Genomic DNA, 18884 nt, shown 5'->3' with positions numbered 1-18884 from the left:
GCTTAGAAGTCTGAGATTCCAGGTGATTGGGGAAATTATTTTTAGGAATTAATATTAGTTCTTTTTCATCTTGCATGGAAGTCCAAAACATGTCTTCCAACTTGGTATCTTCATATCTCCAAATATAAGGATCAGATGGAACATGTTCTCTCTGCAACGTTTAAGCAACCCGTAAATGCTTTAGATTATTACAGGTTAATGGAACTACAATAATGTGTAAATAAGCACGGAGTGCCTAGAATTATTTTTTGGGGGGGAAGGACCGTCTGTGTGTACAGTACTTAGAGTGGGCCCCAGTACAGAAAGACCCCAGTCTCCACACATGTCTGCAAGAATATTTGAAAAGCCAACAAAAATTGATTCATAAATGCTTCATTAGTCACCGCTGCCCTCTAATTATGACAAGTAATCAATTACTGCTGTTGCAAACAATCCAAAGAGGAAGAATGCAAGAGGGAGGGAGAGAGGAGGAGGAGGAGGAGAAGAATTTTTTTTTTGAAGCCTAATTGTATTTTCTTTTAAAAGCCAGCAGGCAGGAGCCACGCAGACCGTGAATGAGTTTGCTTTATAGCTAGAAAAAACACAAACGCACACACCAAAGAAGGCTGCCCTGCCTGTCTCTAGTGGTTAGACTAAAGCCAACTGACTCCATGTCTCTGTCGCAGGCGATAGACTTCATCAGCCATGCAAATTACAGAGTACTGTCGTGTTTGAAGGCCAAATTTCTACTTAGCTCAGGAAAAAGAAAAGAGGTTTTGGAAGAGAGGGAGGGAGGGAGAGAATGAAGAAACCCAGCCAGATCCATTCATAATATTTACTGTAAATGGCCTCTATGCTGTTTGGTATATGGCCAGCCTAATTATTTAATTCCAACCGCCTTTCCTTTCCCCCCCTTCGGTGGGTCACGGCTCTGCTTTTTGAAATTCAGGTAGTCCTTGGCATACATCCCCACTAAAGGTCAAGGTTCACCTCGTACATACGTGCTGGTTGTTCCCGACTCTAGGAGGCGGTGCTCATCTCCGTTTCAGAGCCGAAGAGCCGAAGACGTCTCCGTGGTCATGCGGCTGGCATGACTAAATGCCGAAGGCGCACGGAACGCTGTTACCCTTCCCACCAAAGGTGGTTCCTATTTTTCTACTTGCATCTTTCACGTGCTTTCGAACTGCTAGGTTGGCAGAAGCTGGGACAAGTAACGGGAGCTCACTCCGTTACGCGGTGCTAGGGATTCAAACTGCCGACCTTTCTGATCGACAAGCTCAGCGTCTTAGCCACTGTGCCACCGTGTCCCCTACCGAACCCCAAATTTCTGCTGCTAAGTGAAACATTTGCTAAGGGAATTTTGCCCCGTTTTGCGACCTTTCTTGGCCACCGTTATTAAGTGAATCCCGGCACTCCCTCGTTTAGTTTGGTTGTCAGAAGGTTGCAAAAAGTGACCTAGGGACACCACAACCGTCATAAATATAAATTGGTTGCCAAGCTTCCGAATTTTAGGCTGCCGTGTGCCGTTGTTACCTTGGGCATGAACATGGCTTCGATGGTTGACTGTGAACACCTGTCTTGGCTCCCCTTTGAAGACTTAGCTTCGCTTTCTGCACTTTTGATCCTTGTTCTGATTCAGCTATATTTTTATGTTGGAAATTTTCTTTGGCCAGTTTAAGTCCCTTGTGACGGGGCAGATCATCAGTCCTGTCAAATAAAGAGAAAGAAGCTAAACCCACCTCTTTATTTCCATCAACCTTTTAACCCAGAGATCTTCAACCTGGGCAACTTTAAGACTTATAGACCTCAACTCCCAAAATTCCTCCCACCAGCTTTGCTTCTGGGAGTTGAAGTCCGCAAGTCTTAAAGTTGCCCAGGTTGGAGACCCTTGGCTTTAACCCATTCCTCAAGTTGTAATTCATGCCCTTCCTCCTTGCTAATCGACATTATTTAGCAAAGTGGGCAGAATCAAGAGGCACCCACACCACATTTACCTGTTCTCTACATAGGGATGCAATAACAGCAACATTGGTAAAGCCAGACATCCTTCAAGGTTGACTCCCAGACATTAGCATCAGAAGTGCGTTCCTACCAGTTCAGCCAAACTGGTAATAGTTTGGAGGCCTGGGTTGCTGGAACCAACAGCAGCCCAGGCCTGCTACGCCCCCAAACCGGTTCCCCAGTCTCTTCTGCCATTGCCGGCATATTTGTGCGCATGCGCAGAACAGTTTTCAGTGAACTGCGCATGTGCAGTAGCACATGCGCAAAAGGCCCTCAGCGAACCAGCAGTAAAAGGTTAGGAGCCCCCCACTGATTGTTATGTATCCAAAGACATGATGGTAGTTATGGGTGCACAATTGAAACTCATAATTATAATTAAGAACTTAATTTTTCTGCGTCCACCCTCCCTCATAGATTCTGGTAGCTCAGTGGCTTCTCATGATGAATGGAGGAGAGAGATCTCCTGAAATGAAAGCCTTTATGGGAGAAGTGGAAAGAGAGAGATCAAGATAAGAAGAAGCAGTCACATTTGGCCGGTGGAAGAAAAATAAGAGTGGCGATCTTTGAGATGGGGGGAAATCTGGGCTAGAAGGCTATTAGTTTATTTTTCACTTTTTTAAAGAAGTAGAGAAGACTGATGATATTTCTGAAATTAACTGTGGCTTTCAGGCCACGGTAGCTCTCAATATGGGATACTAATGGAAAACCTTTCCAAAATATTCCAGGAGTTCAAAGGTAGCAAAGGATTTGTAATAAAAATAAAACCTCACCTTGATGTTCATTGAATCCTGTCATATTGAGTTAGTATGAATGAATGGAAGAGGAAGTTAAAGTAGCACGGCCACAGCTCTGGATTTCTTAAAATCTTCAAGAAGACCGGAGGTCTTGTTTTCTACACCACATCTACACGTTTATTTTTCCCTCTGATCTTCGACTGAGTAATATTTTGGAAGGTGTATGGGACTAATAGGTGTGAGTTTGGCTGGGTTCATATATCACCCTAAGCTGGTATTTTTAGCTATACTACCCTGTTTCACCAAAAATAAGACCTCCCCGGATAATAAGCCCAATCGGGCTTTTGAGCGCATGCGCTAAAATAAGCCTTCCCCCCCCAAAAAAATAAACCCTCCCTAAAAATATTTAAACGTATGCGCAGCCAGTCCCCACCATTTCCTCTGGTTGCTTCCCGCGCAAACAACACGAGCTGAGGCGGGAGGAGAGGAAACGGAGGGGGGAACATGCCCCATGCACCCCACACCTAACCGTCATTCCCGCAACCCTAACCACCGTGCACCATGCCATCGCAAGTGGCAACTTGAAGATGTGTGGACTTCAACTCCCAGAATTCCCCCAATCAGCTAGGGAATTCTGGGAGTTGAAGTCCACACACCTTCAAAGTTGTCAAGGTTGAGGAACACTGCTCTAGGTGAATGAAGGTTGGTTTACTAAAAGTTCCATTATAAAAGATAAAATAGTATTCTAAGATCACTTATTTTTGTTAACCATGAATTATAGTGTGTATTTCTGATTATATGTGGTTAATATGGATCCAACTATATTTGCAAGAATGATTTTTTTTGGGGGGGGGGAATCTGCTTCTTTTATTCACTTTACATTCCTAAACATTGTAAATGTTCAATTTATAACATTTGCACGCCATACAGTAGTATATAAGGATAGTAGTATCTGTAAGCTGAATGTAGTGGTTTTTATATGCTTTAACCTTACAACCAAGGGCAATCTAAGGTTTATTTCATGCATTCTTAGGGATTGAACATCTGCATTTGCACAAATGTTTGTACAAATATTCGTAGTTGGAGCAGATAAATCACCCTGGAAGTAGAAAGAGGTTTCTTGGCCAGGTTTGAATTCTGGAGGAAATAGTTGTTGTGCCTGTTGGTAGTGAAAATTGGTTATACCCAGAAACTGATTTCAAGATCCTTTTCCAGTTGTTTGGTAACAGGATTCCTTTTTAGTTAAGTGAGGTGTCTGGAAAAACATTCAGTTGGTGTTTCGGGAAAAAAAACTTTGAAAGCCCAACTGAAGATTGTTTTGTCTGTTACAGGGGGTGTCAATCTGGATTTCATTGAGGGCTGCATCAGGGTTGTATTTGACTGTGTGTGTGTGTGTGTGTGTGTGTGTGTGTGTGTGTGTGTCCCCCAAGTGGGCGTGGTCTGCTCGATGTCACTCTTTCAAGTGCGCCTATGGCAGCCCGAGTGCTCTGCCAGTGAAAACGGAGCTCGGGAGAGCCACACCCTTGATTCACTTAACAAACTGCAGTGATTCCTTAACAATCACGGCAAAAAGGTCATAAAATCAGGCATGGCTCACTTGACAAGCTCCCTTGCTTAGCAACAGGAATTCTCGTCCCAATTACGGTCGTAAGTTGAGGATCATCTGTGTTTGGTCTGAACTAGGTCACTCTTTGGGAAAGAAATCTCGAGCCCACCCACAATGTCTTGTGAGGTGTTGCCACTTTGTTCTAAAGGAACTGTATAATAAAAGTTTGTCTCCTCCTCTCTCTCTGCACAAACACATGCACACACCCCAGAGGGAGCCCTGCAATTTATCTAGGCTCCAGCTATTAAGGTAATCCGAAAACGTCTCTTTAACCAACACCTGCCTGTCTCAGGATGGCTGGGGGTGTCATCAGCGCAGGTTTGGGAAGGTGAGAATCAATCTGGAGGATCTTCTTTCTTACCATATGGTGACTCCCCAAAGCCTTCAGCACAAATATATCCTATTTATACCCTGGGTATAAAATATACCCAGAACTGAAGAAGCTTCTTGGATGAGAAGCGAAATGTCTTCAAGGAAAACCAAAGTAGCAGTAGTAGCAGTAGACTTATATACCGCTTCATAGGGCTTTCAGCCCTCTCTAAGCGGTTTACAGAGAGTCAGCATATTGCCCCCAACAATCTGGGTCCTCATTTTACCCACCTCGGAAGGATGGAAGGCTGAGTCAACCCTGAGCCGGTGGGATTTGAACCGCTGAACTGCTGATCTAGCAGTAGCTTGCAGTGCTGCATTTAACCACTGCGCCACCTTGGCTCCTAAAGACCAGTTGCCTTTTGAAAAAACACCTAGGAGACAGAGGTGGTATTCAGCGGGTTCGGCCCAGTTCACCCAAGCTGGTAATGGAAATTGCGGGTGGTTGGCCCACCTGCCGTGACTCTATGCCATCCTATTTAGGCACATTTTTGAGGCCGGGTGCATGCGTGGAAGGCACATGCACGATCAAAGCGCATGTGCGGAAGGGGTGCAATGCGCCTGTGATGAAACAGTGGTAAGGAAATGTGAATCCTACCACTGCTTTGGGACAATCGTGACCTTGGATGATTGAGAATCTCCATAGACCTACCCAATTTTTTTTATTTATTTTCATACCCGCCAATCTCTCTGTCTGCAGTCCGTTGCTTTTGGCATGAAAGCAGAGACTGCCCCCCCCCTTTTAAGGGGAAAAACGCCTCCCCGAATAGTTGTAAAATTGAACCAAAGTTTCCCTGTCCAGGTTGCAAGAACCTTTGTGTAGAATTTTTGGAGAACGTGGTGAAAAGCAAACGGATGCAAAAACGTCGTTTGTTGCATGGCTTGTTCAGTTCTCCCATCCTGGGTTTCAGTTGGGATAGTGAGAGGCAACATTGTGTGACCTACCAATTCATTTAAATCCGTGTTTTTCTAACTTTTCAGAGATGTTAACAACTCAACTCCCAGAATTCCCCAGAAGGAATGTAAAGAAATCTTCGATATAATCCTAAATTTCATTGCTCAGTATTGGAACTTTCCACCTTGAATTTTTTTTAAAATTTCCTCTTCCCTCCTGCTTCTTTTCCTTTGGGGGGGTGGTATCTTCCAGACCAGGGAGGTCTCCAACCTTGGCAACTTTAAGACTTGTGGACTTCAACTCCCAGAATTCAGCTAGCAAAGCTCTGGAAAGTACTCTGGGAGTTGAAGTCCTCAAGTCTTAAAAGTTGCTGCGGTTGCAGACCAGACTATTAAGCTGTGTGAAAGCCCAGCCATTTTTATTTTTTTCTGTGTCAGACGCTCTGTGAATCTCCGGGACTAAAAATAGGGCAAAAATGCTATAAATAAATAAAACGAGCGTAGACTTGCTTGTGGAGCTCACTGTGATTGTCTAGGATAGAAGTTGTATTGATTTTTCTTTCGCTCCGTTGGCCTGATTTTCAAGCATACTACGTGGGACTTCCGTGACTTGTGAGGAACAACCGATGTTCATTTTCTGTCTTCGGCTAAATAATTTTTAGATTCGAAATTTGATCCATCCTGCTTTTGACAATACCTAAATAAATAACGAAAGCAAGTTGGGAAATGTTTAGGCTACTGGCTAGGTGTATGGATTAAAAATTTGCAGGAGGGCAACTTGTGCGTTGCTCCAGTAAAATTATCCTTGCAAACATTGGCAAAGCTCCTGTATCTTTCTGGTTCTTTAAAAAGCTGTATAAAATGAGTTTGAGTTTCATTTTATTTATATGCCGCCCTATTCCGTGCGGGACTCAGGGTGGCACACAAACCCAAGGGGGGGGGAAGGGAAAGACACAAAAACTACACAATACAGGGCATTTAAAAACAACCAACAGCCACACGATTCGAGAGGGGAAGGGAACTCATCAACCCCAGGCCTGCCGACACAGCCAGGTTTTAACGGCTTTTCAGAAGGCCTGGAGAGAGGTGAGGGTCCGAATCTCTGCGGGGAGTTCGTTCCAAAGGGCCGGAGCTGCCACAGAGAAGGCCCTCCCCCGGGTGGTAGCCAGATGGCATTGGCTGGTAGACGGAACCCGGAGGAGGCCTGCTCTGTGTGATCTAATGGGTCTTTGGGAGGTAATTGGCAGCAGGTGGTCTCTCAAGTACATAATAATAATAATCAGATGCCTCCGGATTTGAAGAGGAAGAGTATGGAATAAGGATTGGCCTCTGAGATCCATCATGGAAAGTTTGTAATAAGTGTTTTGCCTCTTCTTTTAACGCGAACAGAGATGGTATTCAGCCGGTTTGGGCCGGTTCTAGCGAACTAGTAGCTGAAATTTTGAGTAGTTCAGAGAACCGGCAAATACCACCTGTGGTTGGCCTGCCCTCCCGCCCCTGCCGTTCCCTGTCCTATATTCCCTTGTTTTTTTTAACTCAGCTGATTTGCGCGCCTCACCTGAGCTAAACAACAGTTCAACTCACCAGTGCTGACACCGAGGGTGTGCACGCATGTGCGTGGCATTGAAAATGAGGCTACATAGGATGTTTTGGAGCCTGGGCAGAACTGCGTGTTCACTGCCACCGGTTTGGATGAACCAGTCCGAACCGGCTGAATACCACCTCTGGTTGTAAGTCGAGGACTACCTGTGTATTAAGGGATACCTTGGTCTCGTTTTCCAGTTTGGATAGAATTTTGATTAACTGTCCTTTAATGACTTGTGATATAGCAAGATGAAAATTAAGGACGCACAGCCGAAGGAAATGGAGGTTGGGGGGGACTCCCTTTTAAGAAAAGTATAATCTGTTCAGTGGGTTAGGCTGTGTATTGTCAGTTCTGCTTACACACATTTGACATCACAAAAAGACATCTGTGGTTGATCAGCAGATCTTTGATAAGACGTTATCTGCCATTGATTTATTCTTGGCTTGGACTGAAAGGGTGCAGCGAGGGCTTGCCAAGGGAGGGGAGGGGAGGGGGAGAGGGGTGGGTGGGATTGCAGGGTGGGTGGGAGAATTATGGCATATAGAAGGTATCACAGCATAAAGCAGTTTTTAAAGCATCTTCGCCTATTATTTTCACAACTGATTTGGATGGCCGGGGTCCATGAATAATATAAATCATTGGCAATTGGAAGAAAGGGGATGGAAAGAAAGAAATGTTCTTAGTTCATCCCTCCGTGTAAAATTCCATTTTTTAAGGGGAGTTTAAGAGGTCACCTAGAATTGGAGTCTATTCACATCCGATCAATTATGACTTTGGGAGTAAGGCCATGAAGTCTCCATCAGCTTAAAGAGACCCATTGGCCAAATATTACTCTTTAAGGGCTCGAAAGTGACAGTGTGAACCCTGGAACAACTTCTAAGGCAGTTTTTCTCAACCGTGGCAACTTGGAAGATGTTCAATTCCCAGAATTCCCCAGCCAGCTTTGCTGGGAATTGAAGTCTACACATCTTCAAGGCGTCAAAGGAGAGAAACGCTGTTCTAAGATGTGGAGATGCCATTGAACTTTCACGGAGTCGCTAAACCTCTGGCCAAGTTAAAAGAAGAAACGCTAGGATTTCATTTGCTTTTTACAAACGGGTTTTTGAAACGTTAAAAATTTGCCAAAGTACAGTTTAAAAACGGATATGTTTTCAAGATTTCTCACTTCGATCCCTTTTGATTCAAAAAGTTTTGAGAGTTCATTGCAAAAGAAAGGGGGCGAGAGAGGGTCTGTTATTCACGAAAGTCCGTTAAATCAGAGCGATTGCAAAGCCAACCTCATTGACATAATGACATCAATAATACACACATGGCATTAAGGTCTCTATCACAGTGGCGCTGCTACAAGTTTATTATTCTGTATTCTCTGTTGTTCTATCATTAAGCAAATAATGTTTATGGGTGCAAAAAAAACCTCAGTTCATTGTACAGGAAGTCCTTGATTTAGGACCATAACAATCATACCCATTATGGACATACATCATAATAGCCATAACACCCATGCGACTGACCCGATATTATGGCTTCTTGCAGTGATCATTAAGCAAACACAACATCTCTTAAGCAAACACGGCACCTGTTTTTGTCGCAAACTGGAAATAAATGCTGATTTTCAGCAAAAAAGTCCTAAATTGAGGAGTTGGGGGGGTGTCACGTGACTGTGGGGGTCAGCTTGGAACTTCAGAATTGGGTAATAAGTACCTTCTGAATCGGTCCATCATAACTCTGGTCACTAAGCAGCTGTCATAAGTCAAGGACTTCCTGTATTCAGGCCTGTTCAGTTGTTTCAGTCCAAATGTTGGCCTAAGATATTTTCTCTCAATGTTATGACTTTTTGCAGTGGTCATTAAGCAAACACAATATCTATTAAGCAAACATGGCAGCTGTTTGGGTGTTTTTGGCTCAGACTGGAAATAAATGCGGATTTTCAGCAAAAATGTCCTACATTGGGGTGGGGTAGGGTGGGGTGTTACGGGACTGGGGCAGGGGGCTTGGAACTTCGTAACGGGGTGATAAGTATCTTCTGGATGGGTCCTCTGGCCAAAGGTCGAGGACTTCCTGTATTCAGGCCTGTCATAAGTTGAGGACTTCCTGTATTCAGGCCTGTTCAATTGTTTCAGTCCAAACGCTGGCCTCTTTTGCGCGATTAACCTGAGGTATTCTCTCTCTTTTCTCTCGTCTTCTCCTAGATTCTCAAGTTCTACAGGAACCCGGGGATCTCTCACACTGGTGCGTGGTGGCCTATTGGGAAGAAAAGACTCGGGTGGGACGCCTGTATTCGGTCCAAGAACCTTCCCTGGATATCTTTTACGATCTACCTCAGGGGAACGGCTTCTGTCTCGGACAGCTCAATTCGGACAATAAAAACCATCTGGTGCAGAAGGTCCGCGCCAAGATCGGTTACGGCATCCAGTTGAGCAAGGAAGTCGACGGCGTATGGCTTTACAACCGCAGCAGTTACCCGATTTTTATCAAGTCGGCCACACTGGACAACCCGGATTCCAGGACGTTGTTGGTTCACAAAGTGTTTCCGGGCTTTTCCATCAAAGCGTTCGATTACGAGAAAGCGTACAGCTTGCAGCGGCCCAACGACCACGAATTCATGCAGCAACCTTGGACGGGTTTCACGGTGCAGATCAGCTTCGTGAAAGGTTGGGGCCAGTGCTACACCAGACAGTTCATCAGCAGTTGTCCGTGCTGGCTGGAGATTATTTTTAATAACCGATGACTTCGAGGCGACTCAACCGCAGGCCTTTCCCGAGCTTGCCGTCTTGAAGGGAGTGGTGTGTGTGTGTGGACTTCAACTCCCAGAATTCCCCAGCCAGCAAGGGAATTCTGGGAACTGTAGTCCACCCTTCTTCCACGGTGTCCGCACTTGGGATCCGCTGCTCAACCAGTGACATTTTATAATGACTTTGCTGCTAAAACGTTTCCTTTTGAGTGCTTGCTATGGTGTGCAAACGTTTTCTGTTTGTTTGTTCTGTTTTGAGAAATAGCTTATGGGAAGATTTCTCTTTTCTTTCTTTTTTCTTTCTTTCTTTCCCTCCTTCCTTTTTTCTTTCTTTCTCCCTCCTTTTCTCTGTATTTTTATTTTGGGGTGGGTGGGCGAGGTGGACATACTTTTTTTTAAAATGTCAATGACCAACAACCCAGAAGGAGAGAAGATTCCCCGGGGAGGAAGAAGGTTGGGAAAGGTTTAAGTTGGACGTGGTTACAGAGAGTCTCAATCTGATTTCTTTTTCGATTTGTGATTCAATCACAATTTACAGGATTTTCAGCTTCCCATCTTCACTGTACCTTGTCTTGAATTCAGGTTGTGTGACCTTTCTCGCCTCCCATTGTAAGGCTCACACGCTTCCCTCCAGCAGAATCTGCGTGTTTCCCCCAATAAATACACACTTTTGCACACTTCTGCTGATTTTGGCAGAGCTTATCAATCCACACTTAGAATTGCCATAATATACACCAAGATCTGCTTTCCTTCCGTGACTATCAATGGACAGAAAGGTCTGGAGTTTTATCTGGCTTGTGAGGAGTTGGTAGGACAGATTCCTACAAGCCGTTACAATTAGTCCTTGACTTACAACCATTCATTCAGTGACCAGTTGCAACGGCACTGGGGGGGGGGGAAGTAATGTATGTCTATTTTTTTTCCACGCTTAACGACCGTTGCAGCGTCCCAATGGCCACGTGAACAAAATTTGGCCGCTTGGCAACGGACTCTTATTTATGACGGTTGCAGGGTCCCGAAGTCATGTGATTCCCCCTTTTGCGACTTTCTGACAAGCAGTGTCAAATGGGGAAGCCAAATTCGCTTAACAAACCAGGTTAACTAGGTGGGAAGAAAAGTCGCCGAATGGGCCCAAGCTCACTGAAGGCTGTCTTGCTTAACGACAGAATCTTTGGGGCCTGAGTTGCGGTTGTAAGTCAAGGACTCCACACCTGTACTCCATTCTAGAACCGGATGAACGGTTCTGGACCAGAACTCCTGTTCGACGGGATGCCTGCCTTCTGATAACTTAAAACCCACGGATCTTTCTCCCTTGCTTTGTTGCAAGAGAGAGGCAGGGGCGGGAGATGGGTGGTTTTAAGAAAATATGAAATAGAAATAAATAAAAGTATTAAAATAAAGCAAACCAACTCCTTGCCGGTATGAGGAAGAGTCAGGCAGGAGGGTGGTGCAATAGCCACTGGCACAGTTCGCAAGAGTCACTGTGGGGAGTTAATGCAGAAATGCAATATTTTAGCCAACAGGTTTCTTTATGCCCTTCCTCTCTATTATATCTACCTGCAACTTTAACCTTTTTGACTGACCTTGTGGATGGGGGGGGCGGGGGGGGAAAGCTGCCCAGGTTTGGGAAAGAAATAGCCATTTTTTCTGGGCTTGGCTATCACTTACAATGCCTGTAAACACTCCCCAAAAATTATTTGGCCTGCGCTTTTTAAATGGATTTGGAAGTCAAACTTCGTATCCTCCTCTTCTCTTTTCGATGGATAAAGCTGAAATTCAGTATTTACTCCCTGTCTCTCCTGTTTTGATCAGATTTTAAGATAATAACTGTTTGCATCCAGAAACTGCAGTCATTTGGTTAGTATGTTAGTATTTTTTCTTTGATTCATACACTTAGTATGATAATTTTACACTGTTCTTAGCTCAATGAGCATGTTTAGACCTTAACATAAGCTATTTTTCTAAATGCAAAAAAGAGGAATAAGTGAAGAAGAAAAGCATCGTCCGTGGAATTTTAGCATTGAAGTGCTTTGGGGGAAAAAAATGACAACAGACTTCTTTAAAAAAAAACCCTGAGATTTATTAAAGAAAAATGTATTTTATGTTATATATAAATATATTATTACTTGTAAATACAAAGACGTTTTATAAGCATCATTATTTATGTATTGTGCAATGTGTATAAACAAGAAAAATAAGAAAAGATGCACTTTGCTTTAATATAAATGCAAATAACAAAATGCCAAATTAAAAAAAAAAAAGATAAAAATTAATGATTGGTGGCCGTTTTCTCTCTTGTGGTGTGCTGCTTTGAAGCCTGTTGCTTGAAAGGGTAGTGGACTCAGCTTGGTACAAGATGGAAATTGTGACCAAAAGGGGGACACCAGGATAGGTTATGGCAGTGTGTGCGTGTGTGTGTTTGTGAGAGAGGGAGGGAGGGAGAGAGAGGGAGGGAGGGAGGGAGGAATAGAAAAAATGCTGGATGGAGTATTGGAATTTAGGCTCCTCCTAAAGAGAGAGAGATGGATGGTTATCTCCAAGGACTTCCATTTCTCATCAACTTTGGAACTGAAATCAATGTTATAAACCAGGGGCGTCAAGGCCCACGGGCCAAATCTGGCCAACGGGATACTTAGATCTGGCCCGCAAGGTCGAACTGGAAACAGCAAAGGGAGTGGGCCAAGGTGCCTCTGTTAGTGAAAAGGGAGTTTGGGAGCCCGTTTTCGCAGCAAAGCGCTTGGGCCACCACAGACGCCCTGACACGAGTGACGTTGAGCTGGCCACGCCCACTCTCCCGCGAGTTCAAACACAACCTTGACGGGGCCCTCAATGAAATCGAGTTCGACACCCCTGTTGTAAACCCTTATACAATGAAAACTTAAGGAAAAGGCACAACACAGATAGGCCCGGACTCACAACGGTATGTTCAGATACCGTTCAAAGTCACAGCGGCACTGAAAAAAGTAACTTAAGATTGTTTTTCACACTTATGACAATTGCAGCATCCCCATGGTCACGTGATTTCCATTTGGATGTATGACAACTGACTCACATTTATGACGGTTGCAGTGTCCTGGGGTCGTGTGATCAGCTTTTGCAACCTTCTGACAAGCAAAAGTCAATGGGGAAGCCAGATTCACTTAACAACGGTGTTACTTAACAACTCCAGTGTTTCCCTTAACAATAGCAGCAAGAAAGATCATAAAATGGGGCCAAATTCCTAAAAATGTCTCACTTAGCCACAGAAATTTTGGGCTCAATTGTCAATCGAGGATTACGTGTATTCAGAAAAAAAAAACTTAAATTTTTGTCACAAGACCTTTTTTTTTTTTTTTTGCATTTTTTTTCTTTAAAAAATTGGGAAAAAATACGTCCTAATATTTTTTGCAAACGAAGCAAAAGTCATGGAACATTGCCCAAGCTTTTTAGCCTGTGCAATTCTTTCTAAAACAACTAGGTAATAATGGTCAAAAGATACGTTGATAAGGCTATTTTTCAAGGCTATTCCTCAAATTTGTAGTCCAGCTTTGAAATGCAAGAATGCCTTTTGTTTTTCCCCTCTGGGGTTGACTTGACATTTATTTTCAGAAGACAAAAATTCAGCTTCTGGGCTCTTCCTTCCTCTTGTGACTTTTTGAACTCGAGAGGTTACTGCAATCTCTCTCGTCCACAAGGATCGTAAAGGTGTATCGCACACAATAAAACCTGCTTAAAGGACAACCAAGGTCAGCCAGATGTTAGAGCAGTTGTGTTTTCGTGTTGTCCAGCTTCTGTAAAGACTCCAGAGCTGCTCAGATCCTAATTAAAGGAGTCCTCTAAAAGTTGTTAAGAGCCAGTTTAGTGCAGTGGTAGTCACCTGGAGATTTACTACTCTTGCCCGAGGCACAAAGCCAGCTGGGTTATTTCGGGCCAGTCCTTCTCGCTCAGCCTTGAGAAGGAAGCCTTCTTTTCATCAACTACGCATGAACTAATAGAAGATGCAACCTAGTCATTTAATATTGAGATTGAGATTGAGATTGTTTATTTGTATGCCGCCCTTTTCCCTGGGGGGACTCAGGGCGGCTCACAATCCAAGGGGGGGGGGAAAGACAAACTTTTACATATAAGACAATACATGATTAAAACGCAACATTCATACCATTCGGGCGGGTTACAATCTTTAGCCCCAGGCCTGACGGGATAGCCAGGTTCTAAGGGCTGTGCGGAAGGTCTGGAGGGTGGTGAGGGTACGAATCTCCACGGGGAGATCGTTCCATTGGGTCGGGGCTACCACCGAGAAGGCTCTCCTCCGCGTGGTGGCCAGTCGGCATTGGCCAGCGGATGGAACTCGGAGGAGGCCTAAACGATGAGATCTAATGGGTCGTGTGGAGGTGATCGGCAGTAGGCGGTCTCTCAAGTACCCAGACCCACTACCATGGAGGGCTTTATAGGTGGCGAGTAGCATCTTGAAGCGTATCCGGAGATCGACAGGTAGCCAGTGCAGCTCGCGGAGGATAGGTGTTACGTGGGTGAAACGAGGTGCACCCACAATCGCTCGCGCGGCCGCATTCTGGACTAGCTGAAGTCGCCGAATACTCCTCAAGGGCAGCCCCATGTAGAGCACATTGCAGTACTCCAGCCTAGAGGAACAAAAGTATTGAACAAAATCAATTGATAAAAGCAACTCTACAGGTAGTCCTTGATTTAGCTATTCATTTAGGGACCGAAGTTATAACGGCACTGAAAAAAGGGACTTATGGCCACTTTTCACATGACAGTTGCAGCAAGCCCATGGTCGTGTGATCAGAATCCGGATGCTTGGCATGTATTTATGAGGGTTGCAGTATCCCGGGGGTCCTATGATCACGTTTTGTGACCTTTTTGACAAGTCAGTGGGGAACAGTGGTGGGTTTCAAAAATTGTTCGAACCTACTCTGTGGGTGTGGCCTCCTTTGTGGGAGTGGCTTGCCGCCCATGTGACCCGATGGGAGTGGCTTGCTGCCCATGTGACCGGATATGAAGATGCCGACGACACTTGTCAGAACCGCCTTAAATTACCTCACACACAGCACTGGCGTGCATAAGAATATGATGTAAACATGTTTTTCAAAAGGCATCTTTGGTTTGCGTTAAAACAACTTCAACACACGCAATGTTCTGATTGCGCCACAAACACAGTAGTCATCCTTACCTTTCACAGAGGCACTGAGTTTTATAAATAGGAGCATGATAGTGTAGAATAATCATATCCAAGGACCAGTGGTGGGTTTCAAACTTTTTGGAGCCTCTTCTGTAGGTGTGGCCTGCTTTCCGGGTCCACTGGTGGAACCTCTTCTAACCGGTTCGGTAGATTTGCTGAAGCGGTTTTACCGAATAGGTGCGAACTGGTAGGAACCCACCTCTGGTGGGGAAGTTAGATTCACTCAACAAATGTTAATAAGTTAATAACTGCAGCGATTCACTTAACAAGCGTGTCAAGAAAGGTTGTAAAATGGAGGGAAGCTCATCTTCTTTGCTTAGCAAATGGAAATTTGGGGTGCACTTGAGATCGTAACCCAAGACAACCTCTAAAGCCGCAAAGATTGGCTGAAGGAACATCCCACTAAGCCAGGGGTGTCAAACTTGATGTCATTGAAGGCCGCATCAGGGTTGTGTTTGATCTCAGAGGGCCAGAGTGGGCGTGGCCAGAGTGGGCATGGCCCACTCAATGTCACTCATGTCGGGGGAGTCTGTGGTGGCCTGTGCGCTCTGCCAGCGAAAGCAGGCTCCCGACAGTGCTGGGATTCAAAAATTTGTACTACCGGTTCTATGGGTGTGGCTTGGTGGGCAGGGCATGGCTTGATGTGCATGGCTGGGTGGGCGTGGCAGGGGAAGGATACTGCAAAATCCCCATTCCCTCCCAATCAGCTGGGACTCGGGAAGCAGAGAATAGATGGGGGCGGGGCCAGCCAGAGGTGGTATTTATCAGTTCTCTGAACTACTCAAAATTTCCGCTACCGGTTCTCCAGAACTGGTCAGAACCTGCTGAATACCACCTTTGGCTCCCGAGCTCCTTTTTGGCTGCGATGGCCTCTTGCAATCATCTGCCGGTGAAAACAGAGCTCAGGAGGGCCACATGCAAAAAAATTTACTACCAAATCGGAAGTAATGGCGGCCGGACCCCTCCCTGTACCTTATAGATCATCTAGTCCAACCCCAACCCCCCCCAAGGAGGAGACCCTACACCATTTCCACAAATGGCAGTCCAGTCTCTTTTTGAAAGTCTCCAGTGATGAAGCCCCCACAACTTCTGAAGGCGACTTCTGTTCCATGGGTTGATTGTTCTCACTGTCAGAAAGTTCCTCCTTATTTCTAGGTTGAATCTCTCCTTGCTCTGTTTCCATCCATTATTCCTGGTCTGGCCTTCAGGTGGCTTGGAAAATAGCTTGCCCCCCCCCTCCTCTCTGAGGCAGCCCCTCAAATATTGGAATGTGGGTTAACTTGGGTTTAGGGCGCTGCGCATAAACCTAACCTTTGAGTTTTTGAAGGTGGCCATAAGAGGAGTTCAAAAGCCCGAGGAATATTTAACTTGACATATATTAGAGCCAAGGTGGCACAGTGGTTAAATGCAGCACTGCAGGCTACTGCTAGATCAGCAGGTCAGCGGTTCAAATCTCACCGGCTCAGGGTTGACTCAGCCTTCCATCCTTCCGAGGTGGGTAAAATGAGGACCCAGATTGTTGGGGGCAATATGCTGACTCTCTGTAAACCGCTTAGAGAGGCCTGAAAGGCCTATGAAGCGGTATATAAGTCTACTGCTATTGCTATTGCTATTGCTATATATATATTGCCGTCAAGGAATGCTGGGAAGAACGGTTGTGAAAATTTCCCTCTAAGGCTTTCACTTTAATTTGAGTTGCTTCCTATCAGGAATTCTTCAATCGTCCTGTCCCATCTTTTCCTTTGGCAAGATGAGAGGGGGACGGCCCTTTTGTCACAAGGAATTCAAGGGATGGCTCCCGTCTCTTCCTCCGAATTTGACAAATATATCCAAACATCAAAGACCTAAGGAGAAAGGAGGGGTCAGATGAGAGAGACTAAAGAAGATAACAGACCAGTTGCAAAATTCCACCCTTCCTTAGCCTGAACTGGCACAGTATTTTCCAGCATACTCCCCTTGACTTACGACCACAATCAAACCTAGAATTTTCCATTGCTAAGCAAGACAGTTGTTAAGTGACCTTTATTCCATTTTACGCCCTTTCTTGCAGCACCGTTAAGTGAATCGCTGCGGTTGTTAAATTAGTAATCAGGTTATTAAGCGAATCTTGCTTCCCCGTTGACTTGGCTTGTCAGAAGTTCGCAAAAGGCAGTCACGTGACCCTGGGACACTGCAACCGTCATAAATATGAACCAGTTGCCGAGGGTCTGAATTTTGATCACGTGACCACGCGGAGGCTGCAACGGCCGTATGAAAAACGGTCATAAGGCGCTAGAGGAATTGTTGTAAGTCGAGGACTACCTGTAGTGAAGCTTATAACACCCTCAGCACCTTCACAACATCCGGGCTGATCTTCGAAAGGCTTTGGATTCAAAAGGAAGAGTTCATTTTGAGTCCCAAACAGTGGAAGCAGCCTTTGGGGGCTCGTGATGGGCATTTGAGGTTTGAGATAGTTTGTTTGGATTGGGCAAAAAACATCCTGTTCGAAAAAATGCCCCACTCGGGAAGGATTCTGAGGTCAAAGCAACTGCCTTGAGTTGAATGGAAGAAAGGAAGGAAGGAAGGATAAAAGGGAAGGAAGGAAGGAAGGAAGGAAGGAAGGAAGGAAGGAAGGAAGGAGAAAGGGAGGGATAGATTAGGAGGAGAAGGGAAAGGAGGGGAGGGGAAGGGCGGGGAGACGAGAGGTGAGGAAGGACAAAGGAGAAGGAAGGAAGGAAGGAAGGAAGGAAGGAAGGACGAGGGAGAGGGAGGGAGGAGAACTGAAAGGAGAGGAGAGGAAAATTCTAATGTTCTGTACCTAAATAGCCATTTTTAATGTTTTCAACAACTTGTAGACAAGGATGGGCAAAGATCCGCCTCTGTTTCCCATATGGGAGAAAGAGACAGACGGTAATCTCCAAATTTGTTTAATTCCAACCCTAAAAGTCTCAGTCATCCAGGCCATTGTTGTCCTAAAGGTGTTTTTTTGAAAGGCAACTGGACTTTGTTTTTCCTTGAAGACGTTATTATTATTATTGTTGTTGTTATACAATTGTATCACAGCGGCCAGTTGTTTCGCCGGATTTGGCATTGGTTACTAGTCGGGCCCCACCCAGGGGCCTAGGACGTCGTAACGTATTTTCGTAATATGCGTGCAGATCCAAGCAGTGCGGCTTTTTGCATTTGACTGATCGTGATTTTGTCAATTTTTAACTGTTTTAAATGTAATTCCAGTGCTTTTGGAATAGCACCCAGTGTGCCAATTACCACTGGAATTACCACTGCTGGTTTGTGCCATAGTCGTTGAATTTTGATTTTTAAGTCCTGGTATCTTGCGATTTTTTCATGTTCCTTCTCGGCGACCCTGCTATCACCTGGTATTGCGATGTCTATGATTGTGACCTTATTTTTCTCAACCAGTGTGATGTCTGGTGTATTATGCGCCAGTATTTTGTCGGTTTGTATACGGAAATCCCACAAGATCTTGACCATCTGATTTTCGGTGACTTTTTCAGGCTGATGTTCCCACCAGTTTGTTGCTGTTTTAATATTATAATTTTTGCACAAATTCCAATGGATCATTTGTGCTACTGAATTGTGCCGCAATTTATAATCAGTCTGCGCGATTTTTTTACAGCAGCTGAGTATGTGATCAACAGTTTCATCAGCTTCTTTGCAAAGTCTGCATTTGGCATCATCAGAGGATTTTTCGATTTTGGCCTTAATGGCATTTGTGCGGATAGCTTGTTCTTGCGCAGCCAGGATTAGTGACTCTGTTTCTTTCTTTAATGTACCTGTTTTTAACCATAACCAAGTTTGTTCACTGT

General features: G+C 44.9%; 1 protein-coding gene across 2 annotated transcripts in view; it reads left to right on the top strand.

Annotated features, from left to right (window-relative positions):
* The window catches only part of SMAD7 (SMAD family member 7), a 59739-nt gene extending 47600 nt beyond the window's left edge, over positions 1-12139 (top strand). For both annotated transcript variants that reach the window (XM_087715313.1, XM_087715312.1), the window contains one exon: positions 9358-12139. In XM_087715313.1, coding sequence (XP_087571439.1) covers positions 9358-9896 — 539 coding nt within the window. In that variant the 3' untranslated portion in view covers positions 9897-12139. The remainder of the gene's footprint in view (positions 1-9357) is intronic.
* The last annotated feature ends 6745 nt before the right edge of the window (positions 12140-18884 follow it).

The sequence above is a fragment of the Thamnophis sirtalis genome, unplaced genomic scaffold (genome assembly GCF_051295495.1).
Source record: "Thamnophis sirtalis isolate CommonGarterSnake01/CBP01778 unplaced genomic scaffold, rThaSir2_p1.2 scaffold_5, whole genome shotgun sequence".
In the NCBI taxonomy this organism is placed as follows: Eukaryota; Metazoa; Chordata; class Lepidosauria; order Squamata; family Natricidae; genus Thamnophis; species Thamnophis sirtalis.
The sequence above is the reverse complement of the archived record's forward strand: the minus strand, read 5'-3'. Positions and strand labels throughout refer to the sequence as shown.